At 39.3% G+C, this 22,412-nt stretch overlaps 1 protein-coding gene and 1 pseudogene across 11 annotated transcripts in view; both read left to right on the forward strand.

The window, feature by feature from the left end:
• LOC122429434 (GPI ethanolamine phosphate transferase 1-like) overlaps window positions 1-15,374 on the forward strand; it is a 28,242-nt gene extending 12,868 nt beyond the window's left edge. For 2 of the 10 annotated variants that reach the window (XM_043449761.1, XM_043449751.1), the window contains 7 exons: window positions 1,406-1,445; window positions 3,842-3,958; window positions 7,874-7,914; window positions 11,082-11,141; window positions 12,320-12,412; window positions 13,100-13,155; window positions 14,531-15,374. In XM_043449761.1, the coding sequence (XP_043305696.1) occupies window positions 1,418-1,445; window positions 3,842-3,958; window positions 7,874-7,914; window positions 11,082-11,141; window positions 12,320-12,412; window positions 13,100-13,155; window positions 14,531-14,579 (444 nt within the window). In that variant the 5' untranslated portion in view covers window positions 1,406-1,417 and the 3' untranslated portion in view covers window positions 14,580-15,374. The other 8 variants (XM_043449776.1, XM_043449742.1, XM_043449767.1 and 5 more) reach the window with 8 other exon arrangements.
• Window positions 4,749-6,358, forward strand: LOC122429427 (annotated as a pseudogene). The gene has a single exon (XR_006265977.1). The product of XR_006265977.1 is annotated as a sorting nexin-6-like (transcript).
• Window positions 15,375-22,412: the final 7,038 nt, after the last annotated feature.

Consider the following 22,412-nt stretch of genomic DNA (forward strand, 5'->3'; position numbering starts at 1 on the left):
CTTTGAGCTCAGGAAAAAAATGGGAGTTGGTGGGCATAATTATACTAAATATCGGGAGTGGAGAGGAAGCTAGGAGTGTATTTCACCTCTTGTGTGCAAAAGACCAACTTTTTAAAAGGCAATGGGAATCTATCAGGTTGAGCTCTGCAAGATTAGTGTTTCACGGTTTCCCAGATCATGTGTCCATGTTTGAATGAACAGCACTTTTTACAAAGCTGAATAATGTCAGTCATGAAACAGACTGTAAATTCGACTCCACTCAATTGCTAAGTGTTTTTGTTTCTCGTCAGCTTTTCAGTTACATCTTTAGAATATAAGTCCTTTCTCTTGAAAAACTTCCCATTTCTATCTGGATTTAAAGTTTCTTAGGGGCTCATTAGAATGTGTATGAAAACTAGGGGGCATTTCATGCTTTTAAGGATGATTCTGTTTATTTATATTTAATTTATATTTATTCACATTTAATTTCCTTTGTATTCCTTTTTTTTTTTTTCCTATTCGGAAATAGGTAGTTTCTCTAATGGCACCATTTATATGTTTTTAATGTTTGTAATAATGAAAAGTTAGTTGAAGGAATACTTCAGGCTTTTATTGGAAAGTTAAATACCTTGTTAAAATTAACATCTTATATAGTGAAAGACGTTTATGTGAATAACAATTATATATCTTGGCAGTCAGGTGACTTATTCAAAATAATTTAAAAGTACTTTCCATAGGTACTTGCTTACATGTTCATGTGTATGTAAGTACAGGATGAACCCTTTTCTTAGAGGGCTTTATGAATCCAGTTTATCATTGTGAAATTAATCATTTTTGATCTGTATTTCCATTTGTTATGTGGACATTTTTCTATCATACCTTGTGAAGCACAGATTCGAGTCTTGGGACGGTAGAAATAGGCTATTTGCAGTGTTCCGCGTGAGAGATTATGGTTGAACTCGGGTGCTAACACAGGACAAGAAGCAGGAAAACATTTTAAACTCATAAAGCGTTCCTAAATTGTTGCCATTAGTGCTATTTTATTGTTGGCTCCTGTCAAAATAGTTCTCCGGTATTATTAGAACTTCATGAAATTGAGATCCCCTTTCTATCATCTTTTTTCAGCCTAATTATAACACAGAAAATAGCTCACTTGATTTTTGAATGTAGATGCCTGACCTGACAAGTACTTTGTGTTGGTAGGTCCTGAGGACAAATTTAAACAAAATAGGACAATTTAATTTTTTAATTCTTTATAAGCTTAATTAAATGTTTTCATTGGAATTACTTTTTACATAGAATTAATGAACTAAAAATTTTTAACTGATTTGTTACATATAGGAATTCTTTCATGCTGCCAGAAACAACCAATCTTTGTTTTCTAAAGTCAATGAAGACAAAATAGTTTTTTTCTTACATTTATTAGGAATAGACACAAATGGACATGCTCATCGACCATCATCAAGGTAATTTTAACACTGTTTAATTCCATGGTTTTGAGGGAAATACCTGTTCTGTTTGAACTTTTAAAGGACTGTGATGTTTTCTTTGTAATTATCACACAGAACTTATATTTTGAATAACTCTAAAGTAGAATACATTCTAATCTATATGATATGTAGTATGATATTGTGGCTAAAATCACATGTGCTGTGACCACGCTACACATTAATATAAGTAAAATATGTTCTGTATGTGTATTCCATATCACTCATTTATCAAAGCAGAGAGAAAAAGATTATATTTTAGAAGGATTTTAATAAATTTTGAAACAAAAAGCATTTTTATGGTGCTAGTATTTATATCACAAAAAGATGTAACTAGCTGTTCCTTACATTCCATTTAATCAGTGCTATATCTAGCAGATAATAGTATAAAGTTTTGTATACTATATTTCAGTAGCACTCCTTATATAAAACAGAAACTGTTTTTCTCACATTTGCAGAGCATAAGATAGGGAGAATTCGTATTATACTTTTATTTTTCATTTTGGATTAGATTTAGATTAGTCTAACTAACAGTAAAGTCTATGAACTTCCAGTAATGAATACCTCATGCTTCTCTTCTTTAACACAATGCATTGTCTTAAGTAATAAAACTTATACTAAATCACCCCCTTGTTCAATTGTATGGAAAACTTAAATATAGTTTGTTCAAAATGTATTATATCATATCACAAACACACTAAAGAATGAAAATATTCTATAGTTGAAACAGTGATACTTAACCTGTTTGATAAATGTGGCAAGAGCAACATAGTTTACATTATTAGAGACATGAATTTAAAAGTCATCATTGTTGCATTTGAGATTTAAAAAGCATTCATGAAAATCTATTTGCTAATCAATATACTTTTTTAAAAAATATTTTTGAAAATGATTTCAGATTGTTTTACTCCTTTAAGAGAGGAAAAATTGTTTTTAACAATCTACAGAGCTCTGATTTAAAAACATTAAGGTTGAAACCTAAAAGTATTTTAGGAGTTATTGACTTTATCATAAATTCATGTCAAATAAATTTGATTTTGCCAAATTAATGTAATTAATATAATTTAGTTTGCTCTTCTGAAACAGGGAATATTCAGACAATATTAAATTAGTTGATAAGGAATTGAAAGAAATTGAGTCTACTGTTAAAGATGTTTATGGAAATGATGGGGAAACAGCATTTATCTTTACTGCTGACCATGGAATGACAGACTGGGGTTAGTCTGCCTCTAAGTGATACATACTTTATGATTGAAGTAGTGGTAAATGTAGCTTGCAAATATTTTAGGGTATTGAAGAGGATTAGGTGTCTTAGTATATGCAAAGTGTCTAGCACATAATAGTATGCGTAAAATGTTAGCATAAAAAAGACTAATCTTATATAATCTTTCTTCTAACTATGAAAGGAATGTATTGTCATTTGACTTCCCAGGTGGCACAGTTGATAAAGAACCCGCCTGCCAGTGCAGGAGACAGGAGACACGGGTTCAGTCCCTGGGTTGGGAAGATCCCCTGGAGTAGGAAATGGCAACCCACTCCAGTGTACTTGCCGGGAAAGTTCCATGGACAGAGCCTGGAGGGCTGCAGTCCACAGGGTTGCAGAGTCGGACACAGCTCTGTGTGTGCATGTGTGCACACCCACCCCCCCCCCACACACACACAGAGAGAAGAACCCTCCCCCCAAACCCACAGTTATCTACCTAGAAGTAACTGTATGTGATGGCATAGTGCGTGAGTTTAAGGTGGTGTTGCTGGGGGACCTAGGGCTACTGACCTTGTCCACTAGAGGAGACTGTCCACTCTGCCAGACTCCCAAGGCAGACACAGTGTGTGCCCAGAGAGCAAACCAAGGCAAAGCTGAGACTTGGGTCCCCGAATCACAGTGTAGAATTCTGATGAGGGGGTCCCACTTTATCAGGGGGTTTTGGTTACACCAGCCAGAGTGGCTGGGAAGAAAAGCAGACTGAGACTCTGCTTCCTCTTCAGAGCAGAGCTGGCCTTGACTGCCCACCCCAAACCTGGCGGTTACTCCCCAGAGGAGCCTTCCCTGTGGTTTCTGCCTTTGGTGTCACTCTGGTGGCATCTCCTCAAAGCCTTAGTCGTTATGATTCTTAATCTTCTTTCAACCAGAGTCACTCCACCGATGTTCTGGTTTTTCTTTTTGCCTGTTTGTTGTTGCTGCTCTGACTTGCCTTGAGGATATTTTAAAACTAATTGTTAAATAGAGATGCAACCTTTTGGAAGTGTGGTGGCAGAAATTAGCTCTTTATGGGTCAGCTCTTTACAACTAAGTATTAAAAAATAGTTAGGTATAGGTTAATCAGGTATAGGTTCATCTTTATATACTTACGTTGCTCTTTGTGCCTTATTTGTAGGCTCCCATGGAGCCGGTCATCCTTTAGAGACTTGTACTCCTTTTATTGCTTGGGGAGCTGGAATCAGGCTTCCCCAAAAAGTGTCAGCCCCGAAATTTGATGACTCATATTTGCAAGGTAGAAATGCTTATCTTTATTGTATTTATGAATGTGACATTTTTTAAATCAAAGTTTAGTTTTAAAAAATGACTTTTCAAATTGTAGCTTTCATTTTGTTATTTGTGACATTACTAATTCTGTGTATTACTTTTGTATCATTTATATTATTTCATTTATGATATTCAGCTTAAAATACACATTATTATTTGCCTTATGAAAGTTCAAGTATACTATTCTTTTTTCACAAACCTTATTACTCCAGGACTCAGATTAAACCCTTGGCTTAGATCTTACCTGCAAAGACTATCAATCAGATAAGCCACATTTATGTCACAATTTACATTTCAAAACTGAACAGATTTTGCCCTGTCTCTAGTACTTGGGCTCAGCTGGGAAAGAATCTGCCCGCAATGCTGGAGACCTGGGTTTGATCCCTGGGTTGGGAAGATCCCCTGGAGAAAGGAAGGCTACCCACTCCAGTATTCTGGCCTGGAGAAGTCCATGGACTACACAGTCTATGGGGTCACAAAGAGTCGGACACGACTGAGTGACTTTCACTTCACTGTCACTAGTACTTCTGAAGGCCTTCTCTGTTGCACAAGCCCCCTTGTTTCTCAATCCATGCTAAAAAGGAATTTCTTTTTCCTTGGAGCTCTGGTTCTCTTGTAAGGTAAGGGTCTTCTTAGAATTTCAGAGCTTTTACTAGTTGGACAAAATAAATTCCTCCCGAATGTCCTTCTCTGGCTTAGTTGTGTCAACTCATTCAAAGTACTAGTTAAGAATACAGATTTTTGGCACTGGCCCTCGTCTCGGAGCAGCCATGATGGCCTGGACGACGGTCCCAACTTCCTCTCAGAGGAGGACCGCGGACTTAAAAGCAATAAATGTAGATCTTCAGAGTGATGCTGCTCTGCAGGTGGACATTTCTGATGCTCTGAGAGAGACAAAGTAAAATTCACTGTTCACACAAAGAGCTCATTGCCAAATTTTAAACAGAACGAGTTTTCTGTTGTTCAACAACATGAAGAGTTTATCTGGCTTCATGATTCTTTCATTGAAAATGAAGACTATGCAGGTTACATTATCCCTCCAGCACCACCAAGACCTGATTTTGATGCCTCAAGGGAGAAACTGCAGAAACTTGGAGAAGGAGAAGGATCTATGACAAAGGAGGAATTCACGAAGATGAAACAGGAATTGGAAGCTGAGTATTTGGCAGTATTCAAGAAGACGGTTGCAATGCATGAAGTGTTTCTGTGTCGTGTGGCTGCACATCCCATTTTGAGGAAAGATTTAAATTTCCATGTCTTCCTGGAATATAATCAAGATTTGAGTGTGCGAGGAAAAAATAAAAAAGAGAAACTTGAAGATTTCTTTAAAAACATGGTTAAATCAGCAGATGGAGTAATTGTTTCTGGAGTAAAGGATGTAGATGATTTCTTTGAGCATGAACGAACATTCCTTTTAGAATATCATAACCGAGTTAAGGATGCATCTGCTAAATCTGATAGGATGACAAGATCCCACAAAAGTGCTGCAGATGATTACAATAGAATTGGTTCTTCATTATATGCTTTAGGAACTCAGGATTCTACAGATATATGCAAGTTTTTTCTTAGTTTCAGAACTGTTTGATAAGACAAGAAAAATAGAAGCACGAGTGTCAGCTGATGAGGACCTCAAGCTTTCTGACCTTTTAAAATATTACTTAAGAGAATCCCAAGCTGCTAAGGATCTCCTCTATCGAAGATCTAGGTCATTAGTGGATTATGAAAATGCCAATAAAGCACTGGATAAAGCAAGAGCGAAAAATAAAGATGTTCTGCAGGCTGAAACATCCCAACAGTTACGTTGTCAGAAATTTGAAAAAATATCTGAATCTGCAAAACAAGAACTTATAGATTTTAAGACAAGAAGAGTTGCTGCATTCAGAAAAAATTTAGTGGAACTGGCAGAGTTAGAACTGAAGCATGCAAAGGGTAATCTACAGTTGCTGCAGAACTGCCTGGCAGTGCTCAATGGAGACACATAAGCCACACTCTTGCCTTCCAGTTAAAAAGGGCTGCCTTCCTTCAGATTTTATTTTTTCTTAATGATGTTAGGCATTACTGCTCACTGGAAATGAAAGAAACAGCTGACAGAGTGCATCTCCTCTCCCTTTTTCTGAAAAATAATGGATCGGTGCCACCCACGGGTCTGCGGGCTGCGTGGTGGCACCTGCGCCTTGGACAATTGCCCATCATCACGCCCTCCTCCTCTTCAGAAGTCCAAAGTTCTGTCTTTTTTAAGTAGCCTCTATAACTGTGTTTATTTTATGAATAGTATTCCTTTTGGCTGCCAATCTTATTTACCTTTAAATAATTTCTGAAGTTTAACCCTTTCCAAAATACATGGTTTAAACGAAAAAAAAAAAAAGAATATAGATTTTTTAAAAATTACAGATTTCTAGACCTTATCACTAGATATTTCGATTCCATGAGTCTGGGTAAGGCCTGGAAATTTTCTTTTTAAAACCTTCTCCAGGGATGTGAACTCACAGCTGTATTAGGTGTTTCTGCTAGAAGACCTTTGGGTTTGTATAATAAAGTTTTCTTACATATTCTTTCTTTTTTTGAATTTTTTGGACAGGTGATTCTCATACTATAAAATTCATGTTTTAAAAGTGTGTAATTGAATATTTTTTTTAGCATATTCACACGATTTTGCCTCTACTATGCAATTTCATTGCTCTCCCCCACCCCACAAAAACCCTTATCCATTAGCAATCACTCCTTACTCCTCTCTCCACTGTATGTATATACCATATTTTGTTCAATCATCTTATGGGCATTTGGGTTGTTTCCCACATTTGGGCTATTATTACAATGATGCAGTGAACCTTTGTATAAAATTGTTTGTGTGGATATGTGTTTTTATTTCTCTTGGGTAGATTCCTAGGTGAGTAATAACAGGTCATATGTTCCTTATGTTTTATTTTCTGCAAACTGCCAAACTGTTTTCCTAAGCAGCTGCATCATTTTGTATTCCTATACTCTGTGTTAAGTAGATTGTTTTTGTTGTTTAGTCGCTCAGTCATGCCTGGCTCTTTGTGACCCTATGGACTGTAGCCCTCCAGGCTCCTCTGTCCACGGGGTTTCCCAGACAAGAATACTGGAGTGGGTTGCCATTTCCTTCTCCAGGGGATCTTCCTGACCCAGGGATCAAACCCGTGTCTCCTGCTTGGCAGGCGGGTTCTTTGCCACGGTTGCCAGTTAAATGGATTAGATTGGGTCTAAGTAGAAGCTAGGTTAAATAGGATGTTTGTACTTAGGAAACAGAACTTTATTTTGGCAGCTGATTTCAACCCACTCCAGTATCCTTGCCTGGAGAATCCCCATGGACAGAGAATCCTGACGGACTGCAGTCCATGGGGTTACAGAGAGTCGGACACGACTGAGCTGCTAAGCACATACTACTTTCACATTTGGGATTAGTGGTGGTAGGAGCATCAGAGCTAAAAAATTTCATGTATTTTGCAAGCAGCTGCCATCAGAAAAAAAAGAAAAGCTTAGAGTGACTAACAGACGGTCGGCCGCCGTAGTGACTCCCTGGAGCCGGACTGTCTCTGCAGTCATGTGATGGTTGTTATCATTGTGCCTTTTGCTTCCATCTTTCCTTACCTAGCCTTTTGGTATTTTGAAACAATTATCCCCTACTGAGCATTTTGGAAGTTTAATAAACTATTACAGAAAATATCAAATATATATTACTGAGTTACTCTTTTAAAATTCTAGTTTAAAAAAGCTTGCCACTCTGCCTTTTTAGCTCATACTTGGCTTAAAATCGACTGTCCCAATACTTTCTTTTTCCATTGACCACCTGCAGTAATCAAATAACTTCTTTTTTTTTTTTTAATTCTTAACATCAGGACTTATGTTTATTTGTATCTTTCAGAATGGAAGTTGGAGAACTGGAAGAGACAAGATATTAATCAGGTATTCATTATATTTAATCATGTTCAAATTTAATTTTCTTTCCTATGAGAAGTTTAGAACAAAAAAAATCTGGGCAAGAAAATTGTATTAAAGATGATAAAAGATTTTTCTAAAACATTTCAGCTACTAAGAGAAATCCTGCTAGTGTGAATATTTTCACCCCAAGTAATCTTTCTTTGGGCAAAATAAAGCAGCCTCAAATAAAACCGAAAGAAGACTTCCTCCAAATAACACTGGCTAATTACAGAATTATTGTGCAAATTGAAATGTGCGTGCCTGTTACACTTGTGTGACTTTTTTGTCATGGTTGCCTTGCTCAGTTGCTTTCATCACGGATCTAAGAAAACCCCACTATGGGTTTCCTTCCTGCTAGTGTGTCAGTTACTGTTTCTTCTTTATTAACACAAGTTTTATCTTTAATTCTACCCCCAAATTTTTACACATGCAGTGGGGAAAAAGTGACAAGAGTATATAGATTAGAAACCTTACATTATAGGAATCCTTACATTGTAGGAAACCTTACATTAGAGGAAAATGCCTGGCCAATCTAATAGAGTTAGACCAGTAGCATCACCTGTAAATAGGACGCATAGAATTTTCTTGTTGAGGATATGCTATATAGACAGCTGTCTTCAAGTGAAAGGCATGGTGTCATTGGTGTGTGTCCTCCAGAATGGCAGGAATATCTTACACCTCCTCCAGGTCACCTCACATGTTCACCTCAGAAGCAGCTTTTCTTACTGTGGAGGATAAACCAAGCTCTGGGATCTCATTTTCAGCTGTGTGCTCACAGAAGCCTTTTCTTTCTCAGCATATTAAGAATGGTCTCATCTCTCCAGATGCATGCAAATGAAAATGTATAGAATGTATAGAATCAGATAGCAGTCTACTAATTTGCAATAAAAATCACTGTCGGGGGATGGGAATATCTTGAAGTTCATAAAATAAGAGCATGTATTATTCATAGCCAGGCTGGATCATAATCAAAAACTGAATGCTATTACTCTCTGAATACTACTTCAGATCTACATTAGGTGAGAATTCTGTATTTATTCCTTCTGCCAGCGTTGTTATGTGTCAGCAGTATGTTTAAGCACTGTGCTAACATTAACACTAACATTCCACATTGAAATATTAACATTAAACTTCGTGTGACAGCTGTCATGGTGAATAAAAAGCAGACACAGTCCCTCCCCTAGGAAGCTTATAGTTTAGGAATAGGATAAATGTTACATTTATCTTTACTTATCATGCAAATAAATGTAAAATTATAGCAGCGATAAGTACAGCAGAAGAGACCTGGGAAGCCATGAGGTCATAGAGCAGATTTAGCTGATGGGCTGTGTGGTCAGCAAAGGCTTCCTGAGAAACTGAGGCTTGAGCGGAGACTGAAGCCTAAGTAGAAGTTGCCAGGCCAGGGCAGGAGGCGGGGAGCTTCTCAGGCTGAGGAGCAGCTTGTGCCCAGAGGTCTGGGAGGGGATACATGGCATTTCAAAGGATCCTGAAGCAGGCGGCTGAACAGAGCACAGACAGCGTGGTTTAATGGGAGGCAGACACTGGACGCACAGGGCCTCGTGGGCCTGTGGAGTTTATCCTTAAGTTTGGGGAAGCCCTCTTAGTGTTTGAAGCCTGGGGAGTGACACGATCTGAGGTTTTACGGCAGGATCTTCTCTATGTTGGAGAATAGTTCAGAGGCCAGCAGTGGAGGCTGGGGAAGGAGAGGATACAATCAGGCGGCCAGGGGTGTTGTCAGTTTTCTGTGAGATGGGGCTTGGTAAAGAGGGCGTAGATGGTGAAAGTGAGACAGACTGAGAGCCTGGGACAAAACTCCAACTTCAAATGAGGGCTTGAGAAATCAGCTCTGAATGCTCACTGGAAGGACTGATGCTGAAGCTGAAGCTCCAATACTTTGGCCACCTGATGTGAAGAGCTGACTCATTGGGAAAGACCCAATGGGAAAGATTGAGGGCAGGGGAAGGGGACGACAGAGGATGAAGTGGTTGGATGGCATCACTGGCTGGATGGACATGAGTTTGAGTAAACTCCGGGAGTTGGTGATGGACAGGTAGGCCTGGCGTGCTGCAGTCCATGGGGTCGCAAAGAGTCAGACACGACTGAGCGACTGAATGAACTGAACTGAGAAAGTAGAGATTGGAGACACTCTAACGGCGGGGTTACAGAGACCCAGAGGGGGTGGTCTGCACAGTGCCGAGTGGTCACATCATTATAATCACAGCAGCATCTGCAGCAGCTGGTTAGTGCAGGATTATTATACACCAGCACTTTATAAATTGTCTCATTGGCTTGGGCCATAATTCTGTAAGGGAGAAACTTTTACTTATTTTTTAACTGACAAGGAAAACTGAAGCATTGGAGAGTTGAAATAACCTGCCCAAGGCCTCAGAGATCACAAGCGAAGTGTTTGAAATTGGGCATTCTGACAGCCAAGCACTTGACCGCCTGAAACATCATCAGGACTAATACAAAAGCAATCAATTAGATGTAGAAAATGGAGGTTATTAGTTCTGTAGTGAGCACACTCTAGAGGATGATAAAGAGTCAGAACAAGTTAGAGCGGCCTGAGGACAGATGGGGAGGTGAGGCCACGGAGACCGGAAGCGTAGCCCGCTCTTCTGGACACTTGGACCTGGAGGGGGCTCTCCAAAGCCGTGCTTGCGGACTTGTGTCTAAAGAGACTCTTATCCTGCTTGATGTCTTTTTCTAGACTCCACTGCCTGGCCGACCAACCTCCTTCTGCTGTATTCTTTCTTTAATTAATATATATATATGTGTATATGTATAAATCTCATTGAAGTCTACTTTTGCTGTTTATTTTCTGTCTAGTAAGCATCCTTGTCATATTACCCAAAAACTGTTACATTGGGTGGTCAAGCTCTTAGCTTGTATAATAAGTAACTTTTTTGTTTTATATCTTTTACTTTGGGGGCTCCTAGTGGTTTCAGATTTAGTTTTTCATGAGTTCGTGTCCCTCTAGCAAATGACATTTGTTTAGAGATCAGTATCTACTGTGTATGGAATAAGTATTTGATGATAATGGATTAAAATGGATATCATGGTTATCTTTCAAAATCCAGTTATACAAATTAAATTACTTAATGTCCTTGTTGATCTGTCGCCGTCTTAGATTTCACTTCTTCTGTTTGCAGGCTGATGTTGCACCATTGATGGCAGCTCTTATTGGAGTTCCCTTCCCTCTTAATTCAGTGGTAAAGAGTACAATTTTCTTATCAACTCTCCGAATAAAAGAAAAATTATCGTACAGTAAAATTTACTTTTTATGTGTTTCTGAATCCATTTAAAGAAAATTTATGACAAAGATATTGCTGGTTTGCTACATCAGTGCTCCAGAGACTCAGGACAAAGAAACTCACTGCGGTTCCGTGGCAGAGCCAGTCTGCAGGGTCACCGACTCGCACTGTGCCTCTTGTACTGTCTGTTCCTTGACCCTGAAGCTTCAGGTTCCAGTGTTTATTAGCATTTGAGTGGTCCAGCCTGGATTACTTGTCTACCCTTCAGTTTGGGAAGGCAGGGGACCTCAGTAGACTCACTGTGCTCCATCTAATATCTCAGCTTCCAATGGAAATGTTTTTAAGATGGGAACTGGATGCTGAAAAACTACAAGACAAACAGAATCCATTCCCATCAGCCATTCTTTCTAGCCCTTCAAGTCAAAGTTTAAAAAAACAATATCATCCTCCTCAGAACTCTGACTCATCTGACCCCTGTAGAAATAAATGTGTGTGTATGTCTATAACTGAAACAAAAGTTTCACAAAACATCCTCACTTTTAAGTATAGTATAATAGTGTGGAGCTTCCCTGGTAGCTCAGTTGGTAAAGAACCTACCTTCAGTGCAGGAGAACCCGGGTTCGATCCCTGGGTCGAGAAGATTCCCTGGAGAAGGAAATGGCAAACCACTCCAGTATTGCCTGGAAAAATCCCAAAGACAGAGGAGCCTGGTGGGCTACAGTCCATGGAGTCACGAGAGCTGGGCACGATTTAGCAACTAAACCCTAATAGCGTACTCCTATTTTTCTTATGTCTTTCTTTTTTTTTTTTAGTGTGCTCGCTGTGGCCCACCATAGTAGCTTTTTGTGTGTGCAGAGCATTTAGTTCACTGCCTGCTGTATAGTAATCTTTTGATAAATGTTAGGTTTTATTGGACTTAATTCATCTCTTTTGCTTTATTTATTTTTTATATCTATTTTGTGAGACAAGTAATAGAACATTTTTCAGTTACGATTTAAAAAAGATTTTTAAATTATTCCAAGAATGTATTTGTCCATGTCTTATCTCTGTTGCTTCCCTTGTAAGTCTGTTGTGTATTTTAAGAATAACCTGAGCTTTGTTAGTAGTAATATTAAATGAGTGTTTATTATTTACAGGGAATCATTCCTGTGGACATACTTGATACCTCTGATCTCTTCAAAGCAGAGAGCATGTTTGCAAATGCAGTACAGATTCTTGAACAGTTCAAGGTAAAACAAGACCACACACAAATATGGACATGATTCCAGTTTTAAAACTGAATATATCTTGTGAAAATACTTGATTTTACATTTGAAGAAATGATTTTTGTAATGTATTATCTTTAAGTTGTCTGTACCTGACTAGCGTCTTGCAGTTCCACATTTCTGAGGTGCAGTTTTCATGAATCAGTTTGAGGGCATAGAATTAGCGCTGAGGAGTGTCCCTAACTGTTAGAGTACCACATATGCTTATAAAGACTGCAAACCAAGTCTCTGTCTATGGAATTTGCCTTGTAGAAGTAGTTTCAGAGACTGCAACATTTCATGTCATTCTGTGTATATTATTATTTACATTAAAAACTTGAAGAAATGATCGTTTAACTGAAACTTTGTTATTCATAATAGTGTTAATGCAGCATAGCTTATTTTGTTTCCTCAGAGTTGAAAAGTATAGCTTAATTCTATGACAGTTTTTTTTTTTGCAGGGTTGATACGCTTCATTCTCAGCTTATTGTAATGGTACTATATATCATTAACATTTTCTTTAAATATTTATGAAGTAGGATAGTAACACAAAATTCCATTTATTTCTATCGCCGAAGAACCATTTTAATGGATATTTGTATTTCAAAATGAAATTTGTTTTTTTTATCTTTTCTAATATTTATATTTTATATTTTCACTCTTGGTTCCCAGGTAAAAATGACTCAGAAAAAAGAAGCTACTTTATCGTTTTTGTTTACACCATTTGAGTAAGTCTCTTATGTTTTTTATTAACTTGTAGGAAAGAATTTTTCACTGAGTTTGAATGCTTGACACAGTAGATTAGGTACTTAGAAAATTTGTCTTTTTTGTGTCCATTACTGTCATATACCAAATGAAAGCCTCTTCTATTGTTTTACAAATAATGAACCAGATGCTGTCTACCTTTGAGTGGCTCGTAGAGGAGATACAGGGGTGCAGAAAGACAGGAAGCATGAAGGAGATAAACTCAGCAGGGCTTGACTGGGAAGGGGCGCAGGCTCTTAGCCTGGCCAACTGGGGAGATGCTCATGCCGTTCTGGCTTATAGAAAGAGAGGAGAGCTGGTGTGAGAGGTGAGGCTGAAGGCTACTGAGCTCAACTTGCATTTGAAGATACAAGAATTAGTTAGAAATAGGGATTTGGATCTCAAGATAGAGATCAGTCGTGTCTGACTCTGTGACCCCATGGACTGTAACCTGCCAGGCTCTTCTGTCCATGGGATTCTCCAGGCAAGAATACTGGAGTACTTTGCCATTTCCTTCTCCATATAGCACTAGTGGTCAATCCTAAAGGAAATTGACCCTGAATATTCACTGGAAGGACTGATGTTGAAGCTGAAGCTCTAATACTTTGGCCACCTGATGTGAAGAGCTGACTCATTGGAAAAGACCCTGATGCTGGGACAGATCAGGACAGGAGGGGAAGGGGACAATTAAGAATGAGGTGGTTGGATGGCATCACTGATTCAATGAACATGAATTTGAGCAAACTCAGGGAGATAGTGAAGGAGAGAGAAGCCTGACATGCTATAGTTCATGGGGTTAAAGAGTCAGACACGACTTAGCGACTGAACAACGACAATAACATAGCACTAGTGTAATAGTCATGAACTAGAAGCTTTTACCCTCTGAAGCATGTAATTATGATTCACTGTGGCAGCCTGCTTCTGTGTGTGTGTGTAGGAGAGCAAGAACAAAGCAAAATTAGGAGACTGCAAGTCAAAACTAAGTATATAATATAATAATATATAATAATGTTAATGAAATACTATATTAATTATATACATCAAAGGTATAATTATTTGAATAGTGTCCCTAGTTGTAAGATTATCACATATGCTTATAGAGAGTATAAGCCAAGTCTTTATCAATTAGAATTAGACTTCTAATCCTCCAATTAGAATGTGTCCTATATTATAGGACATTTAGATATCATATGCATCTGTTTATTAATAACATAGTAGTATAGTCAGACCATAACAAAATAAAGAAATAAATGAATAAGAAATATTTTACCAATTCTTGGTATGAAGAAGATACACAGGCTGTTGAAAATAACAGTTACCTTAGATCAGCAACTTTATCAGGGAGATGCTCTTCTGCAGGAGGTTCAACCGCGTGTTGCCTGTCTTCTTCCCCTCGGCTGGGAGCTGACCGTGACCCTGCCCTGCTCTGAAGCTCAACACCTGCCTGGGAGCCGCTGCTAGCTTTGTGTCAGCTGGGGGCCCGACAGAAGGGCTGACTGTCATCCATTGGCTCACCCGTCCTGCCTGCAAACTTGTCTGGCTGAAAAGCACCATTTGTCGAAAGCCTGCAGCATGACCAAAAAAGCCCCAAGATAAAATAAAAAATTAACTTATGAGGAAATAGATAGTTGAAGGAATAGCAAAGGACTAAAAATATTAAAATCCTGAAATCCTCAGAAGTATCTGAGAAGCTGTTTTACCTATAAAACAAAAAGTGGTGCAAACTTTACGAAAGGAGGAGTACAGGGTGCATTGTTTAAAAAATGGGAAATGTGTCTAAAACCTCGCGGAATGATCAATTGTATAGGAGTGAGCCAAAGGGGAGGCCAGTCCTCCAAATTAGAAGAGCAAGTAGACCTCAAATGAGGTGAAATGAGTTTTTAGTAATATATGGATTGTTGAGGAGCTAAGGAAACCCTGGAAGGCATCATTTCTTCACCCCTCTTGCGGAGGAAACTTTAGGAAGAGGAAACGTTTCAAACTGTACAAGAAAGCATGCTTGCAGCGTGCAGCAACAGAAGACGTGAACAGAAGACGTGACGCGATTTGGAACAATTGAGGGAGATGGCTTGATCAGAGCAGACACAGGGAGGGGTTCATTTCTGTAATGGCAAGCTGAGAGTTGAGAACGGTGGGGCAGGGATTTACTGGTTGTCATTATGCCCCTCTGTACTGTTTATTATTATTAAAAATTATATCTGTGTGTGTGTGTGTGTGTGTGTGTAAGGCACTTTCAGTTCAGACCAGTCTCTCAGTCGTGTCCGACTCTTTGAGACCCCATGGACTGCAGCACGCCAGGCCTCCCTGTCCATCTCCAACTCCCGGAGCTTACTCAAACTCATGTCCATTGAGTCGGTGATGCCATCCAACCCTCTCATCCTCTGTCGTCCCTTTCTCCTCCTGCCTTCAATCTTTCCCAGCATCAGGGGCTTTTCCAAAGTGTCAGTTCTTTGCATCAGTTTGCCAAAGTATTGGAGTTTCAGCTTCAGCATCAGTCCTTCCAGTGAGTATTCAGGACTGATCTCCTTTAGGATGGACTGGTTGGATCTCCTTGCAGTCCAAGGGACTCTCAAGAGTCTTCTCCAACACCAGTTCAAAAGCATCAATTCTTCAGTGCTCAGTTTTCTTTACAGTCCAACTCTCACATCCATACATGACCACTGGTAAAACCATAGCTTTGACTTGACAGACCTTTGTTGGCAAAGTAATGTCTCTGCTTTTTTTTTTTTTTAAGCAAATTTTTATTTATACCCAATATATAAGACAAAAGATAGACATGTAAGGGAAAGAGTTTTTTTTTTTTCATTTATTTTTATTAGTTGGAGGCTAACTACTTTACAATATTGTAGTGGTTTTTGCCATACATTGACATGAATCAGCCATGGATTTACATGTGTTCCCCATCCTGATCTCCCCTCCCACCTCCCTCCCCATCCCATCCCTCTGGGTCTTCCCAGTGCAGCAGCCCTGAGCACTTGTCTCATGCATCCAACCTGGGCTGGCGATCTGTTTCAGACTTGATAATATACATGTTTCAATGCTATTCTCTCAGATCATCCCACCCCCGCCTTCTCCCGTAGAGTCCAAAAGTCTGTTCTATACATCTGTGTCTCTTTTTCTGTCCTGCATATAGGATTATCTTTACCATCTTTTTAAATTCCATATATATGCATTAGTGTACTGTAATGGTTTTTTAATATGCTGTCTAGGTTGGTCATAACTTTTCTTTCAAGGAGCAAGCGTCTTTTAATTCCGTGGCTGCAGTCACCATCTGCAGTGATTTTGGAGCCCCCCAAAATAAAGTCTCTCAGTGCTTTCATTGTTTCCCCATCTATTTCCCATGAAGTGATGGGACCAGATGCCATGATCTTAAGTTTCCTGTATGTTGAGTTTTAAGCCAGCTTTTTCACTCTCCTCTTTCACTTTAATCAAGAGGCTCTTTAGTTCTCTCTTTCTGCCATAAGGGTGGCAGAGAAGGCAATGGCAAGCCACTCCAGTCCTCTTGCCTGGAAAATCCCATGGACGGGGAAGCCTGTAGGCTGCAGTCCATGGGGTGGCAGAGAGTCAGACATGACTGAGCGACTTCACTTTCACTTTTCACTTTCATGCATTGGAGAAGGAAATGGCAACCCACTCCACTGTTCTTGCCTGGAGAATCCCAGGGACGAGGGAGCCTAGTGGGCTGCCATCTATGGGGTCGCACAGAGTCGGACACAACTGAGGTGACTTAGCAGTGGCAGCAGCCATGAGGGTGGTGATATCTACATATCTGAGGTTATTGATATTTCTCCCGGCAGTCTTGATTCCAGCTTGTGTTTCATCCAGCCCAGCGTTTCTCACAATGTACTCTGCATGTAAGTTAAATAAGAGCATGACCCATATATAGCCTTGAAGTACTCCTTTCCGGATTTGTAACCTGTCTGTTGTTCCATGTCCGGTTCTAACTGTTGCTTCTTGACCTGCATCCAGATTTCTCAGGAAGCAGGTCAGGTGGTCTGGTGTTTCCATCTCTTTCAGAATTTTCTTTAGTCCTGTTCAACTATTTGTGACCCCGTGGACTGTAACCCTCCAGGCTCTTCTGTCCATGGGATTCTCCAGGCAAGAATTCTGGAGTAGGTGGCCATTTCCTTCTCCAGAGGATGTTCCCAACCCAGGGATTGAACCAGTGTCTCTTACATCTTCTGCATTGGCTATTGGCTTCTTTATCACTAGTGCCACCTGGGAAACCCAAATATATATTAATATATATAACTTTTATAAAATATAATTTAAAAAGAAATAAAAAATAGAAAATTTCCTGGTGGTACAGTCGTTGGGACCTGGTGTTTTCACTGATGTGGGCCCAGGGTCCATCCCTGGTTGGGGAACTAAAAGTGTACAAGCTGTGCAATGCAGCAGAAAATAAATTAAAAACAAGATAAAATTTTTAAATATGAAAATAATTTAAAAGATAGATATTTTAATCACTGTCATGAATCATAAAATCATGCAAGCTATGGGCACAGATAAATTCTTTCATATAAATAATAGAATCATCATGTTGTTACATATAAAATTCTTTAGCTATTTTAATATATTTAGGAAGCAATTGGAGAGAGTTGACATTTTTTACAATATTGAACATTATTTACCTCTTCTGTTATATCCCTAAGTAAAATTTTGTCATCCTTCACCCAATATACATTTCTCACTATTTTATTCCTAGATATTTTATTTCCAAATATTCTGAGTAGTATCCTATTTTTCCTATCACATATGCTCAGTATACCAGGAAGAACAGTTATCATCATTTATCATTTGAGTACAATGGGTTCTTTAATTTTCTCTATTCCAATAAGTTCTTGTCATTTCTACACCTCTCTTTTCTTTCAGTCACCTTTATATATTCACCCAATGTCAGCACTGTCCACTTTGAAACTACAATGTAAAGTAATTATTGGCATATAAACATTATAAAAGATGAAAGTATACTGTGGTCACATATTCTTTTTGTACAACAGAGCTTCCCTGGTGACTCAGATGGTAAAGAAACTGCCTGCAATGTGGGAGACCCGGGTTCAATCCCTGGGTTGGGAAGATCCCATGGAGAAGGAAATGGCAACCCACTCCAGTATTCTTGCCTGGAGAATCCCATGGACAGAGGAGCCTGACAGGCTACAGTCCATGGGGTTGCAGAGAGTCCGACACAACTGAGCAACTATCACTCACTCAGGTTCTTGTTGCAAGTAATTGTTCAATGAAGTCCTTCCTTCTTGAATAAGTACTGTATTTCTTTTTTCTTCTTATAAATATATTGTTCACTCATTGGTATGTAAGTGTGAGAAAATTTATCTCAGGTATTGAGAACTGAAAATTCAGTCTTGAGATTTTGCTCATGTGATCAGTTTCACCAGCATCACTAGATTTTGGTTTATTAATGTCTCTTTACCATTTGTCCGTTGTCTTATTTAGTCTTTTTTAGCATGAGTAATTGGTCTGTCCAGCACCCTTTCCGGATCCCCACACCATGGCCTTGGTTAAAAGTGTAGATGTGCAACCTGTGCTGTGGGATTTGCAGTTATCACTCAGTAACATTGTAGCATTGAGCTAAAAGTCACACCTCTCAGAGCCAAGATGGATTGGTTATTGAAACTGCTAATTGTATTAGGTGGGACATTGGCAGTTTGTAAGAAAATGTGTTTTTTTTTTTTTGCTTTGACTTGTAAATGGAGGTATTTGGGGAGCGGGAAATGATGTGGTGCTTGGAATTTGTCTTTAAACACACTCCAGGCCAAAAAAGGGAGTGTTAGTGCAGTGGTAGGAGAGGACAGATGATTGCTGAAGCAAGGCGAGAGCTACATAGAGCGGGGTGGGGTTTTCTGTGCCCTCCAGAGTTGTGTGTATGTTTGAAAATTTTTACTAACAGTAAGTGAACCAAAAACAAACAATAAGGATTTCTGAAGAGCGTGTACATTTCATAGTTGCAATTTATTTGATTTTCCAGATAGATTCCAGCTCTCATCCTATCCGTTAGCTTCCCTAGACATTAGCAGGGATATTCCCTTTGACAAGACTTGCCAGGTCCAATGCTAGTGAGCACACTAGTTTGGATTCTGTGTGTTCACTTCAGTCGCTCAGTTGTGCCTGACTCTTTGTGATCCCACGTATTGCAGCAAGCCAGGCTTCCCTGTCAATCACCAACTGCCAGAGCTTGCTCAAATTTCAAGTCCATCGAGTCAGTGATGCCATCCCACCATCTTATCTTCTGAGGTCAACTTCTCCTCCTGCCTTCAATCTTTCCCAACACCAGGGTCTTTTCAATTGAGTCAGTTCTTCGCATCAGGTGGCCAAAGGATTGGAGTTTCTGCTTCAGCATCAGTCCTTCCAGTGAATATTCAGGATGCTTTCCTTTAGGATGGACTGTTTTGATCTCCTTGCAGTCTAAGGGTCTCTCAAGAGTCTTCCTTAACACCACAGTTCAAAAGTATCAATTCTTCAGTGCTCAGCCTTCTTTACAGGCCAACTCTCACATCCATACATGACTACTGGAGAAATCATAGCTTTGACTATATCAGTCTTTGTTGGTAAAGTAATGTCTCTATTTTTTAATGTGCTGTCTGTGTTAAAGCTTTTCTTCCAAGGAGCAAGCATCTTTACATTTCATGACTGCAGTCATCATTTGCAGTGATTTTGGAGCCTAAAAATAAAAAATAAAGCCCGTCACTGTTTCCATTGTTTCCCCATCTATTTGCTATGAAGTGATGGGACCAGATGCCATGATCTTAGTTTTTTGAATGTTGAGTTTTAAGCCAGCTTTTTCACTCTCCTCTTTCACTTTCATCAAGAGGCTCTTTAGTTCTTCACTTTCTGCCATAAGGGTGGTGTCATCTGCACATCTGAGGTTATTGGTATTTCTCCCGGCCATCTTGATTCCAGCTTGTGCTTCATCCAGCCCAGCATTTCACGTGATGTATTGTGCGTATATGTTAAATAAGCAAGGTGACAATATACTTGACATACTCCTTTCCCAATTTGGAACCAGTCCATTGTTCCATGTCCAGTTCCAACTGTTGCTTCTTGACCTGCATACGGATTTCTCAGAAGGCAGATCAGGTGGTCTGGTATTCCCATTTTGTGAAGCATTTTCCAGTTTGTTGTGATCCACACAAAGGCTTTAGTGTAATCAATGAAACAGATGTAGATGTTGTTCTGGAATTTTCTTGCTTTTCCTGTGGTCCAGCAGATGTTGGCAATTTGATCTCTGGTTCCTCTGCCTTTTCTAAATCCAGCTTGAACATCTGGAAGTTCTCGGTGCATGTTTTGTTGAAGCCTGGCTTGGAGAATTTTGAGCATTACTTTGTTAGTGTGAGCTGAGGGCAATTGTGTGGTCGTTTGAACATTCTTTGGAATTGCCTTTCTTTGGAATTGGAATGAAAACTGACCTTTCCCAGTCCTGTGTGGCCACTGCTGAGTTTTCCAAATTTTCTGGCATATTGAGTGTAGCACTTTCACAGCATCATCTTTGAGGATTTGAAAAAGCTCAGCTGGAATTCCATCACCTCCACTAGCTTTGTTCGCAGTGATGCTTCGTAAAACCAGTTGATTCACACTCCAGGATGTCTGGCTCTAGGCGAGTGATCACACCATTATGTCTATCTGGGTCATTAAGATCTTTTTTATATAGTTCTTCTGTGTATTTCTTGCCACCTCTTCTTAATATATTCTGCTTCTGTTAGGTCTATACTGTTTCTGTTCTTTATTGTGCCCATTTTTGCATGAAATATTCCCTTGGTATCTCTAATTTTCTTGAAGGGATCTCTAGTCTTTCCCATTGTATTGTTTTCCTCTGTTTCTTTTCATTGATCACTGAGGAAGGCTTTCTTCTCTCTTCTTGCTATTCTTTGGAACTCTGGTTTCAGATGGGTATATCTTTCCTTTTTTCCTTTGCCTTTGACTTCTCTTCTTTTCTCAGCTATTTGTAAGGCCTCCTCAGACAACCATTTTGCCTTTTTGCATTTCTTCTTGGGGATGGTCTTGATCCCTGTCTCCTGTACCATGATACAAATCTCTGTCCATACTTTTTCAAGCACTCTGTCTATCAGGTCTAATTCCTTGAATCTGTTTGTCACTTACACTGTATAATTCTCCCTGGAGAGGGGAAAGGCTACCCACTCCAATATTCTGGCCTGGAGAATTCCATGGACTGTGTAGTCCAGAGGGTTGCAAAGAGTTGGACACGACTGAGCAACATTCACTTTGACTTTTCATTGTATAATTGAGAGGGATTTGATTTAGGTCATACCTGAATGGTATAGTGGTTTTCCCTCTTTCTTCAATTTAAGTCTGAATTTTGCAAAGAGGAGTTGACAGTCTGAGCCATAGTCAGCTCCAGGTCTTGTTTTTGCTGACTGTATAGAGCTTCTTCATTTTCGGCTGCAAAAAATATAATCAGTCTGATTTCAGTATTGACAATCTTGTGATGTTCATGTGTAGAATCATCTCTTGTGCTGTGGGAAGAGGATGTTTACTATGACCAGTACATTCTCATGGGAAAACTCTGTTAGCCTTTGCCCTGCTTCATTTTATACTCCAAGGCCTAAACTTGCCTGTTACTCTAGGTATCTGTTACTTCTTACTTTTGCATTCCAGTCCCCTATGATGAAAAGGACACCTTTTTTGTTGTTGTTAGTTCTCAGGGTCTTGGAGGTCTTCACAGAACATTCAGCTTCAGCTTCTTCAGCATTAGTGGTTGAGCATAGACTTGGATTACTGTGATATTGAATGGTTTGCCTTGGAAATGAACAGAAATCACTTTGTCGCTTTTGAGATTGCACCTAAGTACTGCACTTTGCACTCTTTTTTTACTATGAGGGTCACTCCATTTCTTCTAAGGGATTCTTGCCCATTGTAGTAGATATAATGGTCCTCTGAATTAAATTTACCCATTCCAGTCCATTTTGGTTCACTGATTCCTAAAATGTTGATGTTCACTCTTGCCATCTCCTGTTTGACCACTTCCAGTTTATGTTAATTCATGGACCTAACATTCCAGCTTTCTATGCAATATTATTCTTTTCAGTATCAGAATTTACTTCCATCACCAGTCACATCCACGATTGGGCATTGTTTTCACTTTGGCTCAGCCTCTTCATTCTTTCTGGAGCTATTTCTCCACCCTTATCCAGTAGCATATTGGGCACTTAGTGACCTGGGGAGTTCATCTTTCAGTGTCATATCTTCTTGCCTTTTTTTTTTTTTTTTT

Source organism: Cervus canadensis, chromosome 2 (assembly GCF_019320065.1).
Source record: "Cervus canadensis isolate Bull #8, Minnesota chromosome 2, ASM1932006v1, whole genome shotgun sequence".
NCBI lineage: Eukaryota > Metazoa > Chordata > Mammalia > Artiodactyla > Cervidae > Cervus > Cervus canadensis.